Here is a 15178-nt window from a genome sequence, read left to right as displayed (position 1 = left end):
TTTTCCCCCCCCCCCCCCAACCCCCCAAAAAAAAAAAAACACACACACACACACACACATATATTGGGAGTACAAGGCCAATGGTCTCACTGTGATACAGGGACTGCACCACTACCTGTTGAAAAAGTCAAAGTTGCTGCCAAGATTGGTCTTTCTGCTGCAGCTATGAAGGCAAAACTTTTTGCTGATCATGAAGAACGTGAGATTCAACGACTATCCGCTAATATCATAAATCATCAGGTACATTTTTTTTTAATATTTTTATTATTTAACTTTATTTTCTCAATTTCAGTTCAACTTCTGTTAAATGCAATAACTTATTGTAAAAAATGCTGTTGGTGCAGTTTTTAGGGGACCTAATTGTTTGAGTTTTTGATTGACTTAATTGTGGACAAAATTTGTGCATTTCTTTAGGGCAATATCATTATCAAACCTATAGAGGATTGGCAATCTGTTATGTTTAGATTTTTCATTTCTTATCAATTTAATATTTTGGTTTGTTTTTAAAGGAATTCTTGTCTGTCTTTATCAACTAACACAGGCAAGAGTGATATAATAAAGAGATGGTTTTGCAACTAGAGAGCTTATCTTGTAATCCATATTTTTTCTATTGGCAGCATACTACTATTGTACTACTGATACTAGTACTCAACAGTCTTTTTGCTTGTGCATTGGTTTTTTTACTTCTAGCTTTAAGTCAAGCTAGATACTTTCATTAGCAACTGCTAATAAGTGAGTAGTTTGGTCTTTATCAGATTCTGATATACTCATTTGAAGTGAAACATATTACAAAGAAGATTTACGCCTGTGTACAAATCATACAAGAATTGGTTTTATGAGGAATTATTTGAGTCTGTAAATTTTAAATAATAATAATAATAATAATAATAATAATAATTGATTTGTGTTTTGGACTTGTTCATAAAACATAGACTCTTGATAGTTGTTGCCTAGGTGATCTGTTGTCTTCTGACCTTATCCACATCCCTTTCAGTTAAAGAGATTGGAGCTAAAGCTGAAGCAGTTTGCTGAAGTTGAGACATTATTGATGAGGGAATGTGAACAGATGGAAAGGAGAAGGCAGAGAATGGCTGGGGAACGCAATATGATGACCTCACAATTTGGATCAACTGCAGTACCCCGATCCATTGGTCTATCAGGCGTTGGGACATCGATGATCAATAATACCAGCGTAAATAGTCGGCCGCCTGTTGTTTCAGGTTCTCAACAACCTTTCATCTCTGGGTATGGCAATAACCAACCACTCCATCCCCACATGCAGTTTATGCCACAGCAAGGAATGTATGGACTTGGGCCGCGGTTGCCACTTTCAGCTATACACCCATCCTCTGCTAGTGCCAATGCTATGTTTAACGCTGCAGCAAATTCCCAACCAGCTCTCGGTCATCCTATGCTCAGACCCGCATCTGGGACTAAACCTGGTTTAGGCTAAATATAAGCAAGTGGCTCCGCATTGGCATTGCTTGGGTTGGTTTAACAATTGTTGTATTGCTTTCTGTAGTAACTTGGCTGATGAAAATGAATGATACAGTGCACCGCATATTCTGGATCGTTTGGCACTGCTGGATGATGGGCGCTTAGTTTGACATCACGCTAACCTAATACATTACTTTGAGCAGCTTTATGTAGTGGTGTTGTAGTTTTGTATTTGCAAGCCAAGGTTCTCTTGTAATTTAGCACTCTTTCAATGAGGGCAATCTGCAATTAGGAAAGCTAGAATTGCTGTTCTAATTCTGTACAGGTAATTTGTACTCAGGGAGATAGAGGAAGTGAAAGCTACAAAAAAAAATGTTAGTTTAACTTATACATTATGTGGCAGCTAGAGAAATTTAAACAAAAATTTGACATGCATTTTTCCGAAATTCAGCCTTGCATATGTTTGCCAGAAATTTGATGACAATTGATAGGCATGCTATAGTTTTTTTTTTCCTCCTGATATTATACCTAATATTTAATTTTATATTTACAATACAATCCCAAGTATATATAATTACCAAACTTAAACCCTCCACCTCCAAAATCTCATTCTAAATTATGATTCAACTATAAACATTGCTGCTAATCCTGTTGTATGTATTTTTATTGTTTTTTTTTTTTTATTAACTGTTCTTACTGTCATGATATTTAATGAAATATCGCAACTTAATTATGTGAGTTGATTGTTTATTATTTATGATATTATATAAGATAACAAATAATAATACAATTTAACTTAAGTATTTTTTGTAAATTTTTTACAAGTATATTTTAAAAGGCTTAAAAATGGAGGCCTTAAATATGCTCAAAGCCTATTTATGATCTATTTTGAAGCCTTTTTAAAAGCCTATAGGTTAAATAGGCTTTTAAAAGGGCTTCAGGCCAGGCTAGGCTAACTGTAGACTCAGGCTTGAGCCTAATAAAAAGCCTACATACAGGCTCATGCCTAGGCTCAGGCAGGCTTTAGATTTTCATAACAAGTCCAGACTTAAATTTCTAAAGCTCGGCTCGGCTTAGCCTATTTTCACTCCTATCAAATATAGACCCTACCATGTTATTGACACAAGAAAGGTAGAAAACTCGACGATGCTTAGCAAACTCACAAAATTCACACTGCAAAGTAGACAACGATTTTAAAATAGGAAAGAGCTTCTTCAGGGTTAATAACGGTGGACGACCATACCGACAGTATAACCGAAAAGGAGAGGTATCACTCAATATGGCATTACACGGAGATATAGACTGTTCTAACACATACAGGCCTCCGACTTCCTTTCCCTTACCAATAATCTTCTTCGTCAAAAGTTCCTGAAACTGACAATAACCCGAGAAAAAAGAAACAACAATTCAAAGTTTGTTTTTTGATTAATAGAGAGCAAACTAAAGGGAAACTTTGGAAGGTACGATATAGATAATAGGGGTAATAATGATGTTGCAATAGCACTACCTCTACCTAAAACTAGAACAAGTGACTCATGTACTAGGGTAACCGTAGCCCCAGGGTTGGAGGGAGAATATGTGGAGAAAACATTAGAATTACCTGTTATATGGTCGTTAGTCCTTGAGTCACTAACCCACTCTATAGACGAAGAAGACACACAAGCAACAAGATTACCTATTTGGACAAAGGTTGCAGAAGAAGCAGGCTAATTGTATGGAAACTGAGATGAAGATTGCAGGGAAGAGGACACCTTTATTTGATTGAACATTGCTAACTCTTCATCTGTCATAACTACCGTATGTCCTTCGGACCCATAAGTTGTGTTAGCAAATCTTTATTGCCTTGGTGGTTTTGGACATTGGTTTTGGAAATGACTTGGTTCTCCGCAGTTGAAACATACCCTCGGTCTAACACGACATCCTCCACGACCTCTTACAGAACCACCACGTCCTCAATAGCGACAACCTCCACCTCCTCGACTATTATACCCTTTGTTGGTATAATTTCCTTGCGACACAAATGCACTTCCTTCACCACTCTTTCCCTGTGATACAAAAACACTCTTTTGGGAAGCTTATTATTGTCAGTGCTTATTGCCACATTCTGTATCTAAGAGAATACTTGGTCCAATGACCCTAACTCCTTGTGTCCTAACAATTGTAACCTAAGAACCTCATATTCTTTGTCAAGCCTAAAAATCCAACTAAAGGAAATTAATTGATCATGTTGTGCTTTCATTTTCTGCACATCCGTTCTAATAGGCATTGCAGAACATAAAACTTCACTTAAACTTTTGAAATCATAATAATATTATTTCATATCTCGACCTTTTTGGTTAGGTCGATAGACATCTTACGACAACTAGTACAATTTTCTTAAATAACTCGATTGACTAAACCATTCAGATATTAATTCCCATACTTCTTTAACCGTAGTACAATGTTGCATTGATAAACAAGAACTAAGTTTAATGTTAACTCAAAAAATTTCCATCCAAAATCTAATGCGACTAGTAATATAATAAGAAAATGAAAAGCAAGTGAGGTGATTTCTTTTGGTTTTGTATTTGTATTTCTAATTCTACCCGGCCAATTCCAATTTCCAAACTCCAAGTTGGAAGGAGCTGAGGCTGAGAGGGAAGAGCCGCCATAACTGATAGCACTGAGCAAAGCAGGAAATCAATCGGGCATGGTGAGGAAGCCATGGACAATTATCCCCAGACCTGTCATGGAGGCCACGCTGAGCAACTACGCCCAGAACCCCCGCGTCCCGCAGCCCCTCATTCTCCATGGCCCTCGTGGAGTCGGCAAAACCACTCTCATACTCGAACGTGATCGCCTCACCTCTCTACTCCTCCGCTTTTCTACTTGCAATTCCTCTTCTCTGACCTCCATTTTCTCCCAGGTCTTTTCCCCAAATGGAACACCGGCCCTCACGTCACAGCCTACGTGGACTTCGCGGAATCGATAAAGGATCACCACCCCACCTACGGCCACTCTTTCCCTTGGGCTTCCTGGTCCACGTGCCCGCCTCCGCCGCTATCCACTCTCCGCGCCCAGCTGGAGACCTGCCTTGAATCGTTGGCTTGGAAGGGCATCAAGCTCAGCACTATAAGCTCTCATCAGATATTTACAGCTCTTAATAAGTGGCACGGACTCTCCGCCGCTCTTACTCAGATCTTGAGTGCTGATGATTCGGTGGGCCCCAGAACCACTAGGGTTCCCTCTGCATTGAATTTGTGGGAGAGGGCGGTGTTAACGGCATCTGCTCGACTAAATGCCGAAGAGATTGGTGGGTTGGATGGGGAGGCGGAGGAGGGGTCTTATAACAGGGAATCGTTGGCGGCCTTGAAGCTGGCCAAGGCAGTAATTAGGGTGCAGCAAAAGTGGAGGCATAATGCAATCAAGCATTTGAATCAGACTGGTGGGTTTTCAAGGTCCTTGGCGAACTCTACTACAGACTGGCCTTGTTTGTTGTTGGAACTCTTGTCTTCAGCAGCTGAAGTTGACTATTTTCAGGTAATCAGATTGCAGTACGAGTTCACTTTTTCTCTCATTTTGTTTTTGCTTGATGAAATTGTCACACATTTGATGATGCTTAAGAGTTTTAATCATTTTGTTACTAATGAGCCGAGGCACTGTATATTGATGCAATTTTGAAAGGCTTGAAATAGGTTTTCATGAACATGGATATGTGCAATTGTTAATATGTTTCATTTCAATGATGTCCTGTTATTACTTGTTCTCATGTCATTCTTTAACTGAATTTGGCTTTTTCTTTTTTGAGTTGTGTAGCCGAAGTTAGTTATAAACAACATTGAAGTTTTAAAGAAAGCTGTATTAAAAGATGATTCTTCAGTCTCTGCATCTATGTATCATGACTGTTTGATATGGAGAATAATAGCATTGGGAGCAAATGAGAGATGTCTCCCCATTGTTTTTGTAACATCAGATAGGTAATGCCACTTTAAATTTTTTGGTGGCTTATTTGAAGCCTATGTCTTTTTTCGAGTTAACACTAAAGTTGAGCATTTATTCTGTCATTTTACTGCTGTCTCTGATTTGAGTGATGTATTGTATGATTGATACTTGAAAGAGATTTCAAATCATAGCTCCATTATATTCTAGCCTGTCTTTCTGGTATGGTTTTGTTGTCTAGGATTTGAATGTGTGATACTGCTGTATTATTTGGCAATGCATATTATTTGTTAATCCATTAATATTTTTATTTTCTGTATATGGTATAAGCCTTTACGTTTATTTATACCTTTTTATTTATTTATTTATAATGCAAATGCTCTATGTTCTAGTTGCTGTTTTTAACTGTGTTGAAATTCTGTTAACTCCCAATAAAATTTTTGCAGCTATTATTCATATCGTGCTTATATAGATTTTGGCTTTCCAGACATCTTCATCTCTCGTGAGGTAAACTTCTTTGCTTATTAGTCCCCCCCATCCCCCACCCCACCCTACCCACCTGCGGCACGCAGGAAGAAGTATTTAACATAAATTGCATACATCAATCATTCAATTGTAGTGAACTATAGAGGAACAGAGAATAAAAATAATTTGTCTTGATTAAAAGGAAGATTGAGCATACAACTTAAATAAGAAAAGATAGAAAAGGCTAACCCTAGAATTCCTCATAATCAAGGATTGATTAATTCTTTCCTTTATTTCTATGATATGACTTTCCTAAATTTATTCAAATAGTAACAATCAAATCTCTAATTTAGTGACACTACCCCTCAAGTTGGTGTAAAGATATCTATCAAGCCCAACTTGCCAACTTGAAGCTCAAATGTTTGTTTCAACAAGTCAAGTTAGAACATCTGCAACTTGCTATTTGGTTGGTACAACCGTACAAGTGGAGTGCATATTATCCATTCTTCAAGTTTCTCCTTTATGAAGTGTCTATCAATCTCAATATGTTTTGTTCTATCATATAGAATTGGGTTATGAGCAATACTAATAGCTGCCTTGTTATCACAATACAACTTTATAGGAAAACTCAATGGTCTCTAAAGATCTACTAGAATCCTCTTTAACCAAAGAACCTCACATACTCCTTAAGCCATTGATTTGAGTTTTGCCTTAGCCCTGCTCCTAGCAACTACACTTTACTTCTTACTCCTCCAAGTTACCAGATTACCCCAAAGAAATCTGTAGTACCCCATAGTTAACCTTCTATCAGTAATTGAACTTGCCTAATTCACATTTGTTTAGACCTCAATCCCTCTCTTCTAATTTTTCTTGAAGAAAAGTCCTTTTCTTGGTGTGCCTTTTAGATACCGAAGAATTCAATAAACAACTTTGATATGTTCTTCATATGGGGACTCCATGAGTTGACTTACCATGCTCACAACCAAGGTAGTATCTGGGCGTGTATGTGTTAATTTCCCAACTAGTCTTTGATACCTACTTGTTTCTACTGGAACTCCATCTTTGACTTCTCTAAGTTTAGCATTAGCTTTTATTGGAGTGCTTGAAGTTTTGCAGCCACTCATTTTAGTCTTTTTGGAGATTAAGAATGTACTTCCATTATAAAACCACAATGCTCTTCTTTGATCTTGCCACTTCCATTCAAGAAAGTATCTTAGTTCACCTAAGTCTTTAATCTCAAATTCCTTGGCTAAGCTATGTTTCAGTCTACTCATCTATTCTATATTGTCTCTAGTCAAGATTATGTTATCTATATAGACAATCAAAATTGAGATTATGCCTTTGGTAGACCTCTTTGTGTAAAGAGTATGTTAAAGGTTATGAGAAATTCATCAAAACACATAGCGGTACTCTCGTAATCATTGGCAAACCAATTAGGCTTGGACTCCATTCTCATAGTAGTTCAAATCCAATTGGGCACAAACAAGCACAAAGCATATAAAGCTGCCCTTATTCCTCTATTCTCATAACAAGAACAAGAGTGTATTTAGTGTGGCTAGAATGTGTAGAAAACTTATCTATTGATCTGTAAGAGATGTTGAAATACAGGATTGAAGTGCTTCAATCCATGTAAAAAGCGTGTATTAAAATCTATTCTAACTTTAAACTATGTTGGAAGATGATCAATATTGAAGGGAGCTATGAAAAATGGCCAAAATTAGCAATTATGTGCTTTTTATTTGTTGTTTGTTGAAATTGAGGGATTGAAAGACCTGGCGGGTGGAGAATAACAACCACCCGCCAGTTAGCGGAAGCAAAGTATGTAAGAAAACCAGAGAATAATATAATATATGAATGTATTATAATGAAAGAGTACAATAGGGTTCTTCTCTATGCCTCTATATATACTAAACTAGCTACCAAATCTACCATAATAGGAATAGGTAACCCTAATAGGAATAGGAAACTAAGTCCAGCCCACTAGGAGTTTCCTAATATTCAACACTCCCCCTCAAGCTGGAACATTTGAAAGTTCCAAGCTTGGATCAAAACAAACACTCTACCTCACTCAAAATTACAAATGAAAATTAAAAGCAACTACCCTAATATTATATATTAGGTAATGATCCAATTTCTTGTGGAGTCAATATGGGATCATATCATTGTCCACTGCTTGAGAAGCCGACGTTTATGGTGGCTTACTCCAGACGGCTCACACTCCGGACACTTCTTGGGACCAGGTAGCCCTCTTCTCCTTTGGATGGCTTCACTCCGGACCTTATCAAGCACCAGGTAGCCCTTTTCTAGGTAGCCCCCTTTGCTAGGCCAACACCGGATGCATGGATGGCTTCACTCTGGATAGCTTTCACTCCGAACTCTTCTCGGTTTCCTTTGAACCTTATCAAGCACCGGGTAGCCCTCTTCCAGGTAGCCCTTTTCTCTCACATTCCGGTCTCTCAACAAGAGCATCAAAGTTGACGTTACTTGCGTAGACCAAACAAGCTTGGGATATGATACTCCCCCTGAAACAAAAACTTGGATGCTACCAATTTCTACGAATACCACTCGTCACGAAAGATGTCAACGTCTTTCTAGTTGACCACAAAACCTACTTCTATTTGGCCAAAGCTTTCTGCTTCTTTTCTTTGATGAAGGAATGCCCATCTCAAAAACAAAGGGGTAACTGTGAATTGTAGGACCAAACAAAACTCCAAACACACTCACTGGACACTGGAAGTTTTTTAATGCTGAACCAAAAACTTTAAACCAACCTCCAAGCACACTGGAAGCAACTGTGAACCCAAAACCTTATGAACCAAATTCCAAACACACTCCAAACAGATTCCAATCACACTGGAATGAACCAAACTCCAAACACACTGAACGAGCGACGGCGGCCGGAAACTGGCGGCGGTGGCCGGCGGCGGCGACGGGGAATTCCGACAACACAGGCAGGTGCGTCTCCTCGAGACGATTCCAGTAGTGGTCGCGGCGTCCTGATCGGAGACCGGGTGACGGAGATATGGTTGGAAAACTGATGAACTTCTGGCGGCGGTGGAGGCGCGTGCGGCGGCTATCGGCGACTGGACTTGAGCCAAACAACTCGCGACGACGTTCCCGAGGGGCCTGTGGTGTTAGATTGGAGAAAGAACCACAAGAGCCGACGGTGGAACGTTGACAGCCGCGGTGGGCGAACTTCCGGCGAGGTGCGGCGGCGACGGCGACTGCTACGGCGGTGGGGATTGGGTCCTAGGGTTTAGGCTCTGATACCATGTTGAAATTGAGGGATTGAAAGACCTGGCGGGTGGAGAATAACAACCACCCGCCAGTTAGCGGAAGCAAAGTATGTAAGAAAACCAGAGAATAATATAATATATGAATGTATTATAATGAAAGAGTACAATAGGGTTCTTCTCTATGCCTCTATATATACTAAACTAGCTACCAAATCTACCATAATAGGAATAGGTAACCCTAATAGGAATAGGAAACTAAGTCCAGCCCACTAGGAGTTTCCTAATATTCAACATTGTTTATATCACATTTTGCTCATTGTGTAATGACATAGTAGTCGTAAGTATTGTAGATGTTTGGATGGACTGCTGCACAAGCTAAAATACATTTTGTTGATCAGTATTTTGACGAGCTTGAGGTATGACCTAATCCTTGCACAATTATGCATTCCTTTGTATCTATGCAATCAAACATACTCTATTCTGAAGGTGAGAATGAATATTAACACTGTTTGTTGAATTTGCAGTGTAAATTGATTGTTCATCTCTTAGGAGCAAACATAAGGCATATCTTTGAGGTTTATGCACTGACACAAAGTAACTATTACAAGAAGTAAGTTTGTGTATGCACCATGATGTGCTTATTGTTGTTTTGCAATAATATGATCTTGTGGTTTGTATTCAACCTGCATGCTACCTTTGCACATGCGTTCATGTATGTCAATTTTATGCCTTCTACCTTGGATGCTACTACTATCTACACTGTACTTTTTTTATTGCTATGAGTTGAATACTTGCTGCTAGATGATTAAAAGGAGTTCTGGAGTTTATACTCTACTGCAGCATGAATAATGCCAAGAGTGTATTATGGATTTCTATTGACATAAACCTATTGTAATTATTTTTTGATTATGTCACTTGGATGAAGTATGGGATATTCCCCTCAGGTGTCTTAGTGATCTGGAATACAAAAGGTATATAGAAAGGATAAGAAGAAGAGTAAATGGAATAGTGACAGAAATTTTCCTCTCTAAAAGTCTGACTCTTTTTCCATGGATGCTCAAAGCTGATCTAATATATATCTCTGTGCGCTACACTTCAGTATAGTTATGTGATTAGTTGTAGAATATTTATTCTTTTTTCATATAGAAAGACAAGAAACTTGATCTAAAAGCTCCTAAAAAATTGGGGATAAAGGAATGAAAAGGTGTTATGAGGAGTTGAGGTAGACAACTAGGGAAATGAGGTATGGGCTTTATTCATTCATAAGAGTTTTTATAGGTGCTTGATTACTTTTATGCATTGTAGAATTCCTAGTTTCCCTTTTTTTTTTTTTTTTTTTCTCTTGGTTTAGTATAAAATTTCATTATCATAATTTGGAAAAGTATCAAATAAGTCACTTAACTTGTCAGTTTTGTGCAATTGGACCACTAAACTAAAAACATATGCAATTGTAGCATTTGTGCAGGTCACCACCCAGTTCTAGGTGGTAACTGCTTAGTTCATTGCTTACTTGGAAGTTTTCGTTGTCCCTCTAAAGTTGACATGGACAAAGGAGAAGAGAAATTTCTTTTTTGTTCCTGTTTGTTTGCCAAATTGAGAATAGTGGCGAGAAGGTAGGAGGCAGCCATTGCTTCATTGAGATTGGTGATGGAGGAAGCTAGGTGGCCTCTTCTTGATCCTGAGAAGAGGCAGCCATGAGCGACAAGAAGGCACCCCCGTCAAGACTGACAAAGGAGATAGCCATGGTGGTTGCCTCTTATGTCAATGAGCAATGAGAAGGGAGGAGGCCATGGCTGCCTCCATCAAGATCAGTGAAGGACGGATGCAGCCTTGACCTCCTCCATCGAGATTGGTGAAGGAGGCAGTCTTGGGTTTCTCCATTGAGATCGATGAAGAGTCACTAGTGTCAAACAAAGTAAAAGTTAGAGCATTATTCCACAATTGTGCCACCATTATCTACCATAAAGCCCCATTATTCTACATTATTTCACCATTATTCAATCATGAAAACTCATAACTTCCTATCATCCCACCATTAATAGCCATTAACCTACCATAAATGTCTTGTCATGAATGCTGCATCCTTTTTCACTATAAAATGTTCCATGACCAAGGGAGAAGGGGAAATAGCTCTACAACTTGACATCAAGACATTTAAGCTTGGCCGCTTGGGAATAGTATTTTTACAAGTTCTATACACTCCATCAGAAACTTTACGAATTATTCCTAGTCTGAGCACTACAATGTAAATATAGTGGAATTTGGCTTGGTTTAACCCAAACAGGCTTGTGGTTTTCACCGTTTCGGTTTCCATTTTAAAACCTTGTTTCTTATTTACTTTATGTTGAAAGGCAAAGGATTATATTATCTGAAGCTTGAAAGAACAGATTATAGAATGCCACGATGGCACGATATATAGGCATACAAAAGAGACACAATAATAAAAGTAATAAATGCTAAGGCTTCCCAAGGTGACTATTGAATATCCCAAGGAACCTAGAACACAGTACACAAGACATACGAAAAGATAAAACATAACACTTCAACACTTTATACAATTTACTTCATATTTTCCTTACAAATGCGTCACCTATGTAAACATGGTTGAATTAGTTTCATCACAATGAATCTTCTTTTTCTGCATCATTGCTTCTATGATCTTAGGATAGTGACGTTATGGTTGGGAATACTATTGGAATGCCCATATCCAAAATTGGAAGGCCTTATGTAAATTTTCTCCTATTAGGTGAAAGTTTCCTCAAGTTCACCACTGCATTTGGCTATTTGTTGCTGGAGTATGTTACTGAATTCTTGCACATTAACAATTTAGCACAGTATAATTTAGTGTTTTAGACTGAAATAATATCATTTTAAAATTATGTCAAGACAAATATTTAGCAGTTTCTATGTTAGTCAATTTTACACTCTTATGCTATCTCCTTTTCAACTGTAGGATAATAAATTCCGGGGGTACATTTCAGGACATTGTGGAAGCATACCTGGCATATCTACAAGTACGTCCCACACTTGCTGACATTTGAGTACTGTTTAGTGTGTTTTCAACTAAAAAACTCATTTGCTCCTTAACTTTTAACTTTTTAAGTAAATTATATACGTACATACACACATATACATATGTGTCGATCATGTGTATTGCTCCTTTTTTCTGAAAGGGAGATGTTTATTTCCCACATAAAAGAAAAGAGAAATGAACATTCATAATGATTGGGCTTGTTAAACTTAGACTCATGCCTCATCTATTGTTCTGTCCTATTTTCAGATAACAGTGGTTAATCCTGCCATGGATGAGGCATTATTAATTCTGCAGAAGTTTGCAAGTGATGCACATAGTGGACGAATTCCAAAAGACAAATTGTGTTTTGGAGCTCCTTGGAGAAATCTTCCGCATACTGGTGACCAGGACTCATGTCGTGAGTGGGCTAAGATTCAACTAATGGACTTTGTTCAGTGTCTAGTCAATGCATATTTTGGGGTATCTTTCACCTTCTAAGTCTATTTTTCATGGTCTTGTGTGCAAGCATTTTAGCTCTATAACTGGTTCATTTACCTACCTTTTCTGATTATCCTTCCATGATTCTGAATACCTGAAATTAGAAACAAATTTGGTACTTTTTGAATCTTTATATTGTAGCCCACCAGAGGGATGTGGGGGAAGTGGCTTTTCTTGTGAATAAAGCTTGTATGTATTTATATTTACCAGTGATATTTTCATTTTAAATATCTTTAAATAACGAACTTTATAAATGATTGGATGCCTGTGGCTGCATTATTTGCTTGTTCATGTAGTTGCATTACATGTATAATAAACATTGCACCATATTTGGGGCTATTATTCAAATCCTTCATCATATTTTTGGTGATTGGGTATTTTGTTGCAGCTAAATTACCTAAAAGATTGCAGTCTTGAAATTTTGGATGATCCATGTTGTGTTGCATTAATAGAGGTACTCCTTTTTTTCCCTAGATTATGCTCTGAATGTAAATTTACTCTGCCTTACTGCCTTTCAGTATCACATTTACACGAATTACCCCTTTTTATTGTATGATGCTTAGCACAGGTCACTCTATTTCAAAGCTGCCAAGTATTATACTGTGTTTATGCAATTTAACTAAATAAACAAATGCCCATTTTTCTTGCACCCAAATTTTTATTTTTGAAGTTAATGTGTATCCTAGGTTGGCTTGCTTTATGTGCAACGGTATCTACCCCTTATTCGCCCTGTATCTCGGGGCATTCAGAGGTGCATGATCAGATGGTAGGATATACTTTCAAATTTCACTTTTTCTGAAGCTCTAAGGTCTATCCTCATTTTACCTTCTGCAATCTGCTGCAGGCTTGTTCAGGAGCAAATGGAAATGAGCTTCAAGAACATGTTGCAGTTTAAATGGCAGCGAGTTATGCGAGGCAGGAGTTATCGTCATCTATTGAAGCCTTCAAAATAGGATATTATGGAGGTAGTTACGAAACCAGACTTGAGAATTCTTTATGTTTATGTTTATGGATAAAATATAGTTTAGAATGTGAGTGTCCAAAGTGAAACCATTCTTATCAACAATGGCAAAACACTTAAACTATAACACTTGAGATATTTCATTTAATAAGCAGTAAATGCGATTATGCCAACTACTTTTGATTTGGTATTATTGAGCATATCTTTCGAAAAGGTTGTGGATTGGCTAACACGAAGCATTTCTTTATTGTAGCTTATTGCCTAAAGATTTTGTATAGATAACAAAATGGTAGGTCATGGCTTCCGTTTCGTTTTGTCTAGCCTTGTTGGATTTGATCATATAACTAAATAAATGAATGGCAGCCGTTGATATCTGCTACTGCTTGTTGGATCTCTAATTAATTCACTTGAATCTTTTGTCCGGATTTTAACAGATGTGTTCTTGGGATGGACTATACTTGCGTATCTTTAAACCGACTGACCATATATTATTTACATGACCTATTATTTATGCCATGTATTTTTACTTGTATATCATGTTGACATTTTAGGTTGATTGGGCATGGAGCAGTCCCACACTGATTCAGAACATCTTACACATTTGTGGAAGGAAACAAATGCAGTGTAAGAAAGTGATAGTCCAGACACAGTCCGGGCAAGACAAACAAGCCCATCCTTATTTTATCCGAGTTGAGCAAATTTTGCTTTAGGCATCACATCACATCACACAATAATCTGTTGAAAGCATTGCATAATCTGTTTTTTCTTCAACAGATTTAATTTGTATCCAATGAATATAGATGATAATGATCAGTTTGGATAGCAGTTTGTGTGTACAACACTCAATAAAGAATGAGTGAAAATAGAGAGTTCCTTTTCAGACTTGAGTAAAAAAGTTGGACCTCTTTTATTTTTTGGGGGAATTTTACATACAATGTATATATGTATCAAACAATCTGTGTGATGGATCTCAAAAATGGACAGCTAAAAATGGATATTTTTAGAAAATAAAAAATATATATTACAGCTAACACTTAGGGGTGAACAAACGTTCGGTCGGTTACACTACCGACCAAAAAATCGAAAAATCGACCGTAATATTTGACCGTCATAATTGACCGAAATCGACCGAAAATAATACTATAATTGACCAAAAACTGACGGTTGGTTTTCGGTCGATTTTGGTCGATAACCGAAAAACTAAAATTTCACAAACAATTCAACAATTAATACTTATACAAGCCACTAAATCAAATACTAAGTTGCAAACTGTCAATTTAAAGTCACAATATATATGCATATACATGGTAGACTGATTGTGCTTTATACATACATACATACATATATATATATATATATATATATATATAAAATTGGTTACGGTCGGTAAAGACCGATAACCGCAAAATAACCGAAAAATCGAAAAATCAAAATTTTTTTAACATCAATAATCGAAACCGACTGAAATTCGACTTTTTCGATCGGTTCGGTTATCGGTTATCGGGCGGTTATAAGGGAAACTGTGTAGACTATGACCCAAAATGACGTTGTCTCTTTAATTTAAAAGAGCTGGTGTAGTTAACGTCGCCAATAAAAATTGTGTGACTTGCATTCTTTTTAATATATATATATATATATATATATATATAT

The 15178-nt window shown here is 37.4% G+C and overlaps 2 protein-coding genes across 2 annotated transcripts in view; both read left to right on the top strand.

Annotated features, from left to right (window-relative positions):
* Positions 1-1883, top strand: part of LOC116019707 (SWI/SNF complex subunit SWI3C) — a 9650-nt gene extending 7767 nt beyond the window's left edge. The window contains exons 8-9 of the mRNA XM_031260004.1: positions 101-240; positions 995-1883. Coding sequence (XP_031115864.1) covers positions 101-240; positions 995-1453 — 599 coding nt within the window. The 3' untranslated portion in view covers positions 1454-1883. The remainder of the gene's footprint in view (positions 1-100; positions 241-994) is intronic.
* Positions 1884-3966: 2083 nt separating this feature from the next.
* On the top strand, positions 3967-14438 carry LOC116020008. The gene is made up of 12 exons (XM_031260439.1): positions 3967-4268; positions 4343-4956; positions 5233-5393; positions 5802-5862; positions 9407-9472; positions 9581-9666; positions 12010-12070; positions 12337-12549; positions 12956-13021; positions 13254-13333; positions 13412-13532; positions 14080-14438. Exons 1-11 carry the CDS (start codon positions 4127-4129, stop codon positions 13518-13520), a joined length of 1659 nt encoding a protein of 552 aa, XP_031116299.1. The 5' UTR covers positions 3967-4126; the 3' UTR covers positions 13521-13532; positions 14080-14438.
* Positions 14439-15178: the final 740 nt, after the last annotated feature.

Source organism: Ipomoea triloba, chromosome 5 (assembly GCF_003576645.1).
Source record: "Ipomoea triloba cultivar NCNSP0323 chromosome 5, ASM357664v1".
NCBI classification, from domain to species: domain Eukaryota; kingdom Viridiplantae; phylum Streptophyta; class Magnoliopsida; order Solanales; family Convolvulaceae; genus Ipomoea; species Ipomoea triloba.
The sequence above is the reverse complement of the archived record's forward strand: the minus strand, read 5'-3'. Positions and strand labels throughout refer to the sequence as shown.

Excerpts from the sequence above, each read along its gene's own strand:
- LOC116020008 (XM_031260439.1), top strand. The coding sequence starts at position 4,127 with ATGGTGAGGAAGCCATGGACAATTATCCCCAGACCTGTCATGGAGGCC. Across the intron at positions 9,667-12,009 it reads CAAAGTAACTATTACAAGAA|GATAATAAATTCCGGGGGTA; the intron begins GTAAGTTTGTGT and ends TTTCAACTGTAG. Across the intron at positions 12,071-12,336 it reads CATACCTGGCATATCTACAA|ATAACAGTGGTTAATCCTGC; the intron begins GTACGTCCCACA and ends TCCTATTTTCAG.